The sequence below is a fragment of the Nansenia antarctica genome, assembly GCF_963989245.1.
Source record: "Nansenia antarctica genome assembly, chromosome: 5".
Lineage (NCBI taxonomy): Eukaryota > Metazoa > Chordata > Actinopteri > Argentiniformes > Microstomatidae > Nansenia > Nansenia antarctica.
The window spans coordinates 72,698,542-72,711,041 of NC_137690.1; the positions used below are offsets into that span (position 1 = coordinate 72,698,542).

General features: G+C 50.9%; 1 protein-coding gene across 1 annotated transcript in view; it reads right to left on the minus strand.

Moving 5' to 3' along the window:
• LOC308158351 (chloride channel protein 1-like) overlaps positions 1-12,500 on the minus strand; it is a gene marked incomplete at both ends in the record, with an annotated part of 36,111 nt that overhangs the window by 4,846 nt on the left and 18,765 nt on the right. Inside the window, 6 exon segments of the mRNA XM_080531942.1 lie at positions 1,967-2,117; positions 2,663-2,876; positions 4,777-4,887; positions 6,823-6,892; positions 8,648-8,806; positions 10,202-10,286. Of these exon segments, the coding sequence (XP_080388068.1) occupies positions 1,967-2,117; positions 2,663-2,876; positions 4,777-4,887; positions 6,823-6,892; positions 8,648-8,806; positions 10,202-10,286 (790 nt within the window).

A 12,500-nucleotide genomic window follows, 5' to 3' on the forward strand; every position in this document is an offset into this window, starting at 1 on the left:
ATCTTTATTGTCATTGTAACAGGTACAACGCAAATTTAAATAAAATATAATAAAATAACATAATATAACACAATATTGGATAAAAACAGTGGTAATAACTTAGTGAATCTCGAGTATTTATCAACACAGTCTATGGCGGTGGTGGGTAAGGCTAAAACGTTCATCCTATGTTATTTCGGGACGTTAGAATTATAAGGTTCTATCACCATTTTTCTAAAAGAAATGAGTTTTTTACATAATCTGATCCACTAGGTGTTTATTAACGCCTGTGTGGTGTTATTTTTAAAATGTTGAAAATGTTGAGTTAGTAATTAATAAAATACAAAGGTTCCATCTCACAAAACATAATGGAATGTAAAAACTTTGACGCTCAATATCTCTGAACTACCCTAAACGGAGATAGAACCTTAGAATTCTAAGCTCACGTGATGTCATAATACCTTATCATTCTAAGCTCACGTGATGTCATAATACCTTATCATTCTAAGCTCACGATGTGTCATTCAGGAGGTCTGTACAGAATGGGATGGGTGATGTTTTGTATCTTGCTGTTCTTGTTTTGGGGGATCTGGAGTTGGGTACCGTTTCTAGTTTGGCGATTTGATGAAATGTAACCGTAAGATGTGCTTAGTACAAGCGTGGAGGCTGGCGGAGGTAGAAATGGGAGGCCAGGGTCATTGTCATGCAGGGAGGGAACGCTATGAAACACCTTCCTCCTTCCTGTCCCAAGGTTCAAGATCAATACAATAATCGATACGATAAAATTGCAAAGTTCATAATCATACCAGTACAAAAAGTGCAAGTGTGCAAAACGTGCAGGGGACGACGACAAGACCACAGCCAGAGTGCTGTCAGCCGTTAAGCATATTAATATTAACACGCCAGGCAGGAAGAAGGAAACATGACGTCTTTTAGTCCTCTAACTGCCTCTGGAGAGGAGGGGTCCTGGCAGACCAGTATAGCCGTCCTAAGGACCTGCCTGTCTGGAAACATCCAGAAGCATCCTGGCTTCTCTGACCTCCACCAGTATTGTTTTACCTACTATAAGAGCCTCGGGGGTCAAGAGCCTCGGGGGTGAAATGACTGTAATCTTTACAACGGGAAGCTGCTATTTACACACAACGACCACTAGTTGGCCGCTTGTAAATTAGCCTGCCCTCCTCAGGCTGGGATTTGAACTCACAACCTTCCAGTCACCAATCCAACTCACTATCCACTTGACCACCACTACTTGACCACCCTAGTCTATTTTTATTGGATACAATGCATTACAATGAGCCCCGTCCTCCGATTTCTACCTCCGCCCACCCTCCACCCTCCCTAGGATTACGGTAATGATAAATGGTAAATAGACTGACTTGTATATCGCCTTATTTTACAAAGCGCTACAAACGGCCTCTCATTCACCCATTCACACACACATGATCTGCCAACCTTGCGATCATTAGACGCCGACTCTACCTCCTGAGACACAGCCGCCCGCCACAGTAACCTAGTGTGACGAGCTTGTAAGAAGAACGAGAAGTCGTGACCTTAGAATTATACGGTTCTATCTCCGTTTAGGGTAGTTCAGAGATATTGAGCGTCAAAGTCTTTACATTCCATTATGTTTTGTGAGATGGAACCTTTGTATTTTATTAATTACTGACTAAACATTTTTTACATTTTAAAAATGACACCACACAGGCATTAATAAACACCTAATGGATCAGATTATGTAAAAAACTCAATTTTAACCAAAAATGGAGATAGAACCTTATAATTCTAACGTCACGTAGTAGGTATCTCTCTATCTCCCTCCCTCTCTCTCTCTCTCCCTCCCTCTCTCTCTCTCTCCCTCTCTCTCTCTCCCTCCCTCCCTCTCCCTCTCTCTCTCTCTCTCTCTCTCCCTCCCTCTCTCTCTCCCTCTCTCCCTCTCTCTCTCTCTCTCCCTCTCTCCCTCCCTCTCTCCCTCTCCCCCTCCTACGAGAAGTAGGTGTGTACCTTTGGAGTCGACCAGCGGGATAGTTCTGAGCCCGGTGGAGTCCAGCAGGTGCATCAGCTCTCTGTAGGTCGACACCGACGACACAAACTTCACCTTTCTCACCATGATGTCCTCCACAAAGATGTTATACTGGCTGGGAGAGGGAGGGAGGGAGGGAGGGAGGGTGAGAGGGAGAGGGAGGGAGAGGGAGGGAGAGGGAGAGGGAGAGGGAGAGGGAGAGGGAGGGAGAGGGAGAGGGAGAGGGAGAGAGGGAGAGGGAGGGAGAGGGAGAGGGGGAGGGAGAGGGAGGGAGAGGGAGGGAGAGGGAGAGGGAGGGAGAGAGAGAGGGAGGGAGAGGGAGGGAGAGGGAGGGAGGGAAAGAGAGAGAGGGTGAGGGAGAGAGAGAGGGGGAGAGAGAGTGAGGGAGAGAGAGAGAGGGTGAGGGAGAGAGGGAGAGAGAGTGAGAGAGTGAGAGAGAGGGAGAGAGGGAGAGAGATAGAGGAGGGGAGATAGAGGAAGGGAGATCATTCACTCACATCACTCACGATCAGAATTTATTTTAGCTCCGAAAAAACTATTTTCGGATGCTGAAAAAAAAAAACTCAAAATGGCCGCCATCTCTCTCTCTCTCTCTCTCCCTCCCTCCCTCCCCCTCTCCTCTCCCCCCCCCCCCCCCCCCTCCCGCTCCCCCACACCCACCTGATGTGTCCGAAGCCCAGCTCGGGCAGGTAGGGCAGCTTCTTGACCTGTATGATGGAGTCGTACAGCGAGGGCTGCAGGCCCTGGGCCACCATGTTGGCCAGGATCACGGCCACCATCATGGGCAGGATGTGGCTGATCTGCCCCGTCAGCTCGAAGCAGATCACCGCCGTGGACACGGTGTGGGTCACGGCACCGGTTAACGCTGCCGCACCTGGGGGGAGGAAGAAGGAAGGTGGGGGGGAGAGGGGAGGGGAGAGGGGGGGAGGAGGGAAAGGGGGAGAGGGGAGGAGGGAAGGGAGGGGAGAGAGGCGGGAGAGGGAGGGAGGGAGGCAGGGGGGAGAGGGGGCAAGGCAGGGAGAGGCAGGGGGGAGGGAAGGGAGGGGAGAGAGGGGGGAGGGAAGGGGAGGGGGGAGGGGGAGAGGGAGGAGGGAAGGGAGGAGAGAGGAGGGAGGCAGGGGCGGGGAAGGGGAGGAGGCAAGAAAGAGGCAGGGGAGGGAGAGAAATATATAAGAGAATGTGCAAGGGGGGAGTGGGGGGTGAAAAAGAAGGATTGGTGATGGGTAGGAGGGCGAGAGAGAGAGGGATGAAGTAGGAAGTGAAAGAGGGGATATACAGTATAGTATACACAGTGGGGGGGGGGCTAGACAGAGGGTTAGTAGCAGGGGAGGCTGGCGGAGGTAGAAATCGGAGGACGGGCTCATTGTGATGCGTGGGATGGAAGCAACACCGTTCCACGCGTCACAACGAGCCTGTCCTCCGATTTCTACCTTCGCCAGCCTCCCCTGGCGAACAGATGCTCTACCTCACAGAGAGAGAGACAGAGAGAGACGGAGGTCGGAGGGCAGGATGATGGATGGAGGGATGGACACTTGGGAATAGAGAGGGGAAGAAAGGGTAAAAGGTGGATGGAGAGGGAGCTAAAAGAGGAGAGGAGGGAGGGAGGGAGGGAGGGGGGTTTGTAGGGCAACAGGGAGGAAGATGGATGAGTTGAAGGAATAGTAGGTTTATGGGTCAGTGAGATGACAGAGGACAGGAGAGAGAGGAGGATGAGGGGGGGGAGGGAGAGAGGAGGGGAGGGGAGAGAGAGTGACATTTTACTATCACAGGTAGGGGGACTTCAAGGAGGGAGGGAGGGGGGAGGAGGGAAGAGGGGAAGGAGGGAGGAGAAGGTGGAAGGTGAGGAGAGAAAGGAGGAGGAGAGGGAGACAGGAAGGGGAGGAGAGGAAGGAGAGGAGAGGGAGGAGAAAGTAAGGGTAGAGAGAGAGGGGGGACGGGGGAGGAGAGGGAAGAAGAGAGGGAAGAAGAGGGGGAAGGAGGAGAGGAAGAGGAAGGGGAAGGAGAGGGAGAGGAAGGGGAGGAGAGGGAGAGGAGGAGGAGATGAAGAGGAAGAGGAGGAGAAGGAGAGAGGGAGAGGAAGGGGAGGAGAGGGAGAGGAGGGGGAGGAGAGGGAGAGGAAGAGGAAGAGGAAGAGAGGGAGAGAGGGAGAGGAAGGGGAGGAGAGGGAGAGGAGGGGGAGGAGAGGTAGAGGAGGAGAGGAAGGGGATGAGAGGGAGAGGAGGAGAGGAAGGGGAGGAGAGGGAGAGGAAGAGGAAGAGGAGGAGAGGGAGAGAGGGAGAGGAAGGGGAGGAGAGGGAGAGGAGGGGGAGGAGAGGGAGAGGAGGAGAGGAAGGGGAGGAGAGGGAGAGGAAGGGGAGGAGAGGGAGAGGAGGGGGAGGAGAGGAAGAGGAAGAGGAGGAGAGGAGGAGAGGGAGAGAGGGAGAGGAAGGGAGGAGAGGGAGAGGAAGAGGAAGAGGAGGAGAGGGAGAGAGGGAGAGGAAGGGGAGGAGAGGGAGAGGAGGGGGAGGAGAGGGAGAGGAGGAGAGGAAGGGGAGGAGAGGGAGAGGAGGGGGAGGAGAGGAAGAGGAGGAGGAAGAGGAAGGGGAGGAGAGGAGAGAGGTGGAGGAGAGGGAGAGGAAGGGGAGGAGAGGGAGAGGAGGGGGAGGAGAGGAAGAGGAGGAGGAAGAGGAGAGGAAGAGGAAGGGGAGGAGAGGAGAGAGGTGGAGGAGAGGAAGAGGAAGAGGAGGAGAGGGAGGACAGAGAGAGAGGGGGAGGGGCAGGAGAGGGAGACTGACCAATCACAGCGTACCCTCCGGGGATGATGCGGTACAGGTGTCCGTCAAACAGGATGCCGTGAGGGAAGAGGGCGGCCATGATCTCCCCCACCAGCCTGCCGAAGGACGCCCCTGGGGGAGGGAGGGGGGAGAGTAGGAGGGGGGGAGGGAGGGGGAGAGGGAGGGGGGGAGAGAGGGGGAGGCAGAAATCAGAGGACGGGGGTGCTCATTGTAATGCATGGAACGGAATGAGGAACGCTAACAAACACTCGCTCATAACCGTATTGTGTGTTTGGTACCGTTCCTTGCTCCGTTCTGTGCATTTCAATCAGTCCGTCCTCCGATTTCTACCTCCCCTGGTGTGAGGTCATGTTTAGAAAGGTCTTAGAAAGGTCTTAGAAAAGGTCTTAGAAAAGGTCTTAGAAAAGTTCTTAGAAAAGTTCTTAGAAAGGTCTTAGAAAGGTCTTAGAAAGGTCTTAGAAAGGTCTTAAGGGGAAATAAGTTTTGAACACATCAACATTTTGTCCAGTAAACGGATTTCCAATTAGCCTATTCAAGTGAAATGTGCAACCAGACATTGTATGGTATTAACTCAAACAAATCCAGACAAAAAAATCTAAACATTAAAGTCCATATGTAAATAAAGTTATGAGTAATAAAGTGTAAACGTCGATGTTGTGTTCAATACTTATTCCCCCGCTTTGTATGTAGGCCAACTGATGTCTGCGCTACTCTCATTGTTCACCTGACCTTCAAACCACCACCGCACCCGCTTAGAGGTGCGTCTAGCAAGTCATTGTTTCAGCCCAGAATATCTCTGACGTGGGAAAGCTACCCTGATTTAAATTCCCTCCTCCGTTACGCACGTTCCTAAATAAACACGGCATATTAAATATGCCTCCCTCAAGCTCCTTCGTCTAACAAAAACCCGGGCGTCACCTTTTGAACGAGACACAATGTGAGAATCAGTATTCAAACCAGGCGTGAGTTTTTCCATCTCTGGGTTTTTAATATATAAAACACACAGGTGGATATAAACACAGCCTTGCTCTTTACCGACGGTGCTTTTTTTGTCTTATATAGTCATTTGGTTCTTTAAGCTCATCATTTAAACACTTAATCAGCCATGAGGAAAAATAAAATGTTATTATCTTTGCACTCGATCAAATTTCAGGACCCTCCTTTCATGACTTTTCCTGGATATGTGCGTTCTACCACCCAGTATCCTTACATTTTCACAAATCACATCAGGATAAGCTAGTATGAAGCTATTTTGCTAGTTTTTTCTGTGTAGGAGGCAGGCTAATTTACAAGCGGCGCCAACTAGTGGTCATTTTGTGTAAATAGCAGCTTCCGATTATAAAGACTATGGTCATTTGACCCCCCGGGGCGGCTCTTATAGTAGGTACAAAACAAAAGAATCATGAGTCTCTACAAGCCTTCTCTTGCTCTCTGCTGTGACGGTGTTTAACTCCCAGTTTGGTGTTAAACTGTCACCCTCATTACCCCTCTGTCTCCTCTGTCACCTCAGGTGTGAGCTGGTGTTCAGGGTGGAGCCTGCCAGCCTGGTTTTGGCTGCCAGCCACCCTCCACCCTCCACCCTCTAAGGTGTCCTACCACCACCACAGCTGCCATTGTGCCTTTGGGCAAGGCACTTACCCCCTACCTGCTCCAGGGGCTGATCCTGTGCAATAGAACCTAGAGATCTTACTAAGAATGGGCTGTGTGTGTGTGTGTGTGTGTGTGTGTGTGTGTGTGTGTGCGCGCGTGTGTGTGTGTGTGTGTGTGTGTGAGTGTGTGTGTGTGTGTGTATGTATGTGTGTGTGCTGTGTGTGTGTGTGTGTGAGTGTGTGTGAATGTACAGTATGTGTGTGTGCTGTGTCGGGGCATTTCCACTCAGGTATCAATAAAGTAGACATTATTATGACATTATTATTATTATTATTATTAATATTGTTGTTGTCTTTTAATATATTTTTAATTAATATTCCTGTAAAGTGCATTGTGTTACATCCGTGTGTGAAATGTGTTTTATAAATAAAGTTGTGTTTGAATCGCAGTGCCTACCCAGTATGAACACAGGCATGAAGGCTCCAGAGGGGATGGGCATCGTCGTGGAAACGGCAGACATCCAGAACTGTGAGGAAGGAGAGACAGTTAGCAGAGTCATTCAGAAGGGTCACTTATCCCTATCTTCCCACAGCCGAATGGTCCCACATTTCTAATATTTCATAGGTGGGCTCGGGCTAGGGTTAGGGCTAGGGTTAGGGTTAGTTAGATTACTTAGTAATGTGGAACCATTGGGCTGTGAGAACATAGACACACTCCCATTCAGAAGGAATTTAGATTACATTCGATTCGATTAGATTCAACTTTATTGTCATTTCAGAGTTACAAGTACCAGACAACTAAACACAGTTTAGCATCTAACCAGAAGTGCAAATAGTGATATAGAACATGATATAAAAACATGACAATGATAGCTACAGTATGGCAAGTATGGTAGTTTAGGTATATACAGTTATGAGCTATGTACAGTTAAGGTAGATATATACAGTTACGGTAGATATGTACAGTTAAGGTAGATACAGTATGTACAGTTAAGGTAGCTAGCTATGTACAGTTGAGGTATCTATGTACAGTTAAGGTAGCTATGTACAGTTAAGGTAGATATATACAGTTAAGGTAGATATGTACAGTTAAGGTATCTATGTACAGTTAAGGTAGCTATGTACAGGTAAGGTAGATATGTACAGTTAAGGTAGATATGTACAGTTAAGGTAGCTATGTACAGTTACGGTAGCTATGTACAGTTAAGGTAGCTATGTACAGTTAAGGTAGCTATGTACAGTATGGTGTACTGTATACAGATGTATAAATAGAGGCTATAACAAAAAATATAGTTTGTGCAAAGGTAGGTGTAAAAGATTCTCTCTCCCTCTCTGGGGATTCTATCACACTTCAACATGGCACTGATTAAAAAACTCCCTGAAAACCTGTCTTTTTAAACTCGCTTTTAGTCTTTTAATCACCCCCTCTTCAACGGTAGTGTATTATCAAGAGTATTATGGTGGCGAGATGCAAGCTGCCAGCTAACCCTGTGTCTTCCCAGTGGGAGGTGACTCTCACACAGCACACTAATCCTCTCATTACGAAAATCAGAGAGACTCACCCTCATGGTAAATGGTAAATGCACTTATATAGCGCCTTTATCCAAAGTGCTTTACAACGGCCTCTCATTCACCCATTCACACAACAATGGCGGGAAGCTGCCATGCAAGGCGCCGGCCCGCTCACTGGGAGCAGTTTGGGGTTCAGTGTCTTGCCCAAGGACACTTCGACATGTGGCCAGCCGGGGCTCGAACCGCCGATCTACCAACCTTGCGATCATTAGACGGTGGCTCTACCTCCTGAGCCACAGCCGCCCCCTCACCCTCACTCTCCACTATGTTTTATAAGGAATGGTATCAAACAATGAGAGTGGAGGCTGGAGGGGAGTTTGATAACATTCCGCATTCCGTTCCGTGCATCACAACAAGCCTGTCCTCCGATTTCTACCTCCACCAGCCTCCCCTGATTACATACAGCCTCTGTTTCAGGGCCACATGTGGCTAATTAGCATATCATTCCCTCTAGGTCTTTCTGTGAACCAGAGCTAGCATATGACTCTTATCCACAGAAGTGTTTTAATCCAGTCCAAACATCCCATAATGAAGGGGGAGGCTGATTGGAGGTAGAAATCAGAGGTATCAAACATTCCTCATTCCAACCCATGCCCTCCGATTTCTAACTCCACCAGCCTCCCCTGACCCTCACTGTCCCACCCTCGAGACTCAAAGGCTTCAGAGACCTTGCTTTTTCACGAGCTGCACCCCGCCGCGGGAGGGGTCACCTTATTGAGAAAGAAGAGGAGGAGGATGATGAAGACGCTGACATCGGGGTGCAGCCAGGCGGCCGAGGCCCCCAGGCCGGGGGGGTGGTGGGTGGACCCCGAGATCTTAGTCCACGTGAAGTTGTCAAACAGGGAGTTGATGGCCTCTCTGGGCATGAGCTGGGGGAGGAGGAGAGGAGGAGGAGGAGTGGAGAGGAGAAGAGGAGAGGAGGAGAGGGAGAGGAGGAGGGGAGGAGAGGAGAGGAGAGGAGAGGAGGAGGAGGAGGAGGGGAGGGGCGGAGGGGAGGAGAGAAGGGGAGGGATAGGAGGAGAGGAGAGGGGAGGGGAGGAGGAGGAGGGGAGAGAAGGAGGGGAGAGGAAAGGAGGAGGAGGAGGGGAGGAGGGGAGGAGAGAAAGAGAGGAGGAGAGGAGGAGATTGAAAGAATGAGAAGAAGAGATGAGAGATGTTGGACAGTTTGATAGTACAGATATGCTAGCTAACATACAGCACAGTATATACTTTTCATTAAAAACACATTTTAAACATTTGTGGCTAAACATTTATGGCCATCAACTAATGGGGATCCTTTCAATAGATAAATGAATCAAGAGCTATTTTTCGAGAGCTGTTTTTTGAGGCCCATCACTCCTATTGAATCTTTGATAGCGGTGGCTAAAGTTAGCCGAAGTGAGTAGTGGCTGTTTAAACAACTCTGAACCATGGGTTGAAGTTTCTCCTGGTCCATAGACTATAGTTCAGAATAGATTTCAAGATCCTTCTGCTTGTTTATAAAGCTCTCACTGGCACAGCACCAGAATATCGTGCTGTACCTTTTTGCTAGCATATCAGCCCAATAGAGCTCTCAGGTCTCTGACGCTGGCAACGTCTTTGCCTGCTAAATGAGTCACCAAGGCGTTCACACAGCGCTGCTGACACACACCTGTCGCCTCAAGGTGAGCACGCCATCACGCACAGGTGTTGCTGCTCTAACACACACCTACACACACACACCTCTCTCTCACACACACACACACACACACACACACACACACACCTCGTTGGCACTGACAAGGCTATTTTGAGCGTCAGACACAAACACATTATTCATGTGAAGCTGTGTGTGGTTGTCTCAGCAGCACTGAGATCCTTAGGAGTCCTGGGTGGTAGAATGCACATATCTAGGAAAAGTCATGAAAGGAGGGTCCTGAAATTTGATCGAGTGCAAAGATATAAAAAACGATTTTTGTCAAACTGTTCCTTGTTTAGTTCTGTGCATTAGAATAAACCTGTCCTCCGATTTCTACCTCCACTAGCCTCACCTGAGCAAAGTAGATCGCAGTAGCATAAAAAATGAGAACAAGAAAAAAAGCAATAAAATGAGGGAAATATTACCTAAAAATAACGGAAAGTATCTGCCAAGAGATATCCTAAAAGATAAGATATATTAAAACTAGTGCAGTTGGATTTAATATATTTCATCTTACTTCTTGCAGTGAACGAAGATGGTGTTTTTAAAAACGGTGTCACACAGACGAACAAAACAACAACAAGCTAAAGACGGTTTGAACTCTGACCTCTCCGGCCATGAACTGGCCAAATCCAGGGGGAAAGGTCAAGGTGGCGATCACCAAGGTTACCACGCCCGGGAAGATCAGTCGGCTGGGGGAGAGAAGAGTCGTTAGAAACCGATTGGCTCACTCATTCTCTGCTAGTCAACCCTTGACCTCTAGTCCTTCTCTATGGAACTCTACAGTATGTACCACTACACTGGCTCCCCGCTGGTGGAATGAGCTTCCCACGGCTGTCAGAACTGCAGAGTCACTCCCCATCTTCCGTCGGAGACTGAAGACCTCCGTCTCTTCAGGCTACACCTTAACTGCTCCTCCTGAGACATCTACTACCCCCCCGTACTGTTTCCCCTGAGTCATCTACTACCCCCTCTCCAGTGTCTATTGAAGAGAAAAATCTTTCTTTCTTCTTCTATCACGACGACTGCCCCTGGCCTGAGCTAGATTACTATTCCTGCTACGAAAATGTATTGATTGTAAGTCGCTTTGGAATAAGGCGTCTGCTAAACGCCAAAAATGTAACGGTAAAATGTAATGTACCAATGCCCTTCTTTCTCTTGTGTGGACGGTACCAAACACGTCTAATTCTTTTCCTCAACCCGTCCTCAGATTTCTACCGCCACCAGCCTCCCCTGATGCCACTTCCTGTCTTTGTCTCTTTGGGGGTGATGTCACCCTTCCTGTCCCTGATTCCTCCTGACATCTAGACAAGCATCTAGACAGGCAGCCTACTGCCAAAAGCCTTGTTATCTAGACCAATAAATCAAGCAAGCAAGCAAGCCCAAATCCACTAGGACCAGCAGACTATGTATTTAGGCCAGGGGAGGCTGGTGGACGTAGAAATCGGAGGACGGGCTCATTGGAGCGGGAATGAGACAGTTTGATACTGGTTCTCATTCCGTTCCATGCATTACAATGAGCCCCCGTCTTCCGATGTCTACCTCCCCCAGCCTCCCCTGGTGTTCTACCTCCACCAGCCTCCCCCTGGTGTTCTACCTCCCCCAGCCTCCCCTGGTGTTCTACCTCCACCAGCCTCCCCTGGTGTTCTACCTCCACCAGCCTCCCCCTGGTGTTCTACCTCCCCCAGCCTCCCCTGGTGTTCTACCTCCCCCAGCCTCCCCTGGTGTTCTACCTCCCCCAGCCTCCCCTGGTGTTCTACCTCCACCAGCCTCCCCCTGGTGTTCTACCTCCCCCAGCCTCCCCTGGTGTTCTACCTCCACCAGCCTCCCCTGGTGTTCTACCTCCACCAGCCTCCCCTGGTGTTCTACCTCCCCCAGCCTCCCCTGGTGTTCTACCTCCCCCAGCCTCCCCTGGTGTTCTACCTCCCCCAGCCTCCCCTGGTGTTCTACCTCCACTAGCCTCCCCCAGCCTCCCCTGGTGTTCTACCTCCACCAGCCTCCCCTGGTGTTCTACCTCCCCCAGCCTCCCCTGGTGTTCTACCTCCCCCAGCCTCCCCTGGTCTTCTACCTCCCCCAGCCTCCCCTGGTGTTCTACCTCCCCCAGCCTCCCCTGGTGTTCTACCTCCACCAGCCTCCCCTGGTGTTCTACCTCTCCCAGCCTCCCCTGGTGTTCTGCCTCCCCCAGCCTCCCCTGGTGTTCTACCTCCCCCAGCCTCCCCTGGTGTTCTACCTCCCCCAGCCTCCCCTGGTGTTCTGCCTCCCCCAGCCTCCCCTGGTGTTCTACCTCCCCCAGCCTCCCCTGGTGTTCTACCTCCCCCAGCCTCCCCTGGTGTTCTACCTCCCCCAGCCTCCCCTGGTGTTCTACCTCCACCAGCCTCCCCTGGTGTTCTACCTCCCCCAGCCTCCCCTGGTGTTCTACCTCCGCCAGCCTCCCCTGGTGTTCTACCTCCCCCAGCCTCCCCTGGTGTTCTACCTCCCCCAGCCTCCCCTGGTGTTCTACCTCCCCCAGCCTCCCCTGGTGTTCTACCTCCGCCAGCCTCCCCTGGTGTTCTACCTTCCCCAGCCTCCCCTGGTGTTCTACCTCCACCAGCCTCCCCTGGTGTTCTACCTCCCCAAGCCTCCCCTGGTGTTCTACCTCCCCCAGCCTCCCCTGGTGTTCTACCTCCCCCAGCCTCCCCTGGTGTTCTACCTCCCCCAGCCTCCCCTGGTGTTCTACCTCCCCCAGCCTCCCCTGGTGTTCTACCTCCGCCAGCCTCCCCTGGTGTTCTACCTCCCCCAGCCTCCCCTGGTGTTCTACCTCCCCCAGCCTCCCCTGGTGTTCTACCTCCCCCAGCCTCCCCTGGTGTTCTACCTCCCCCAGCCTCCCCTGGTGTTCTACCTCCCCCAGCCTCCCCTGGTGTTCTACC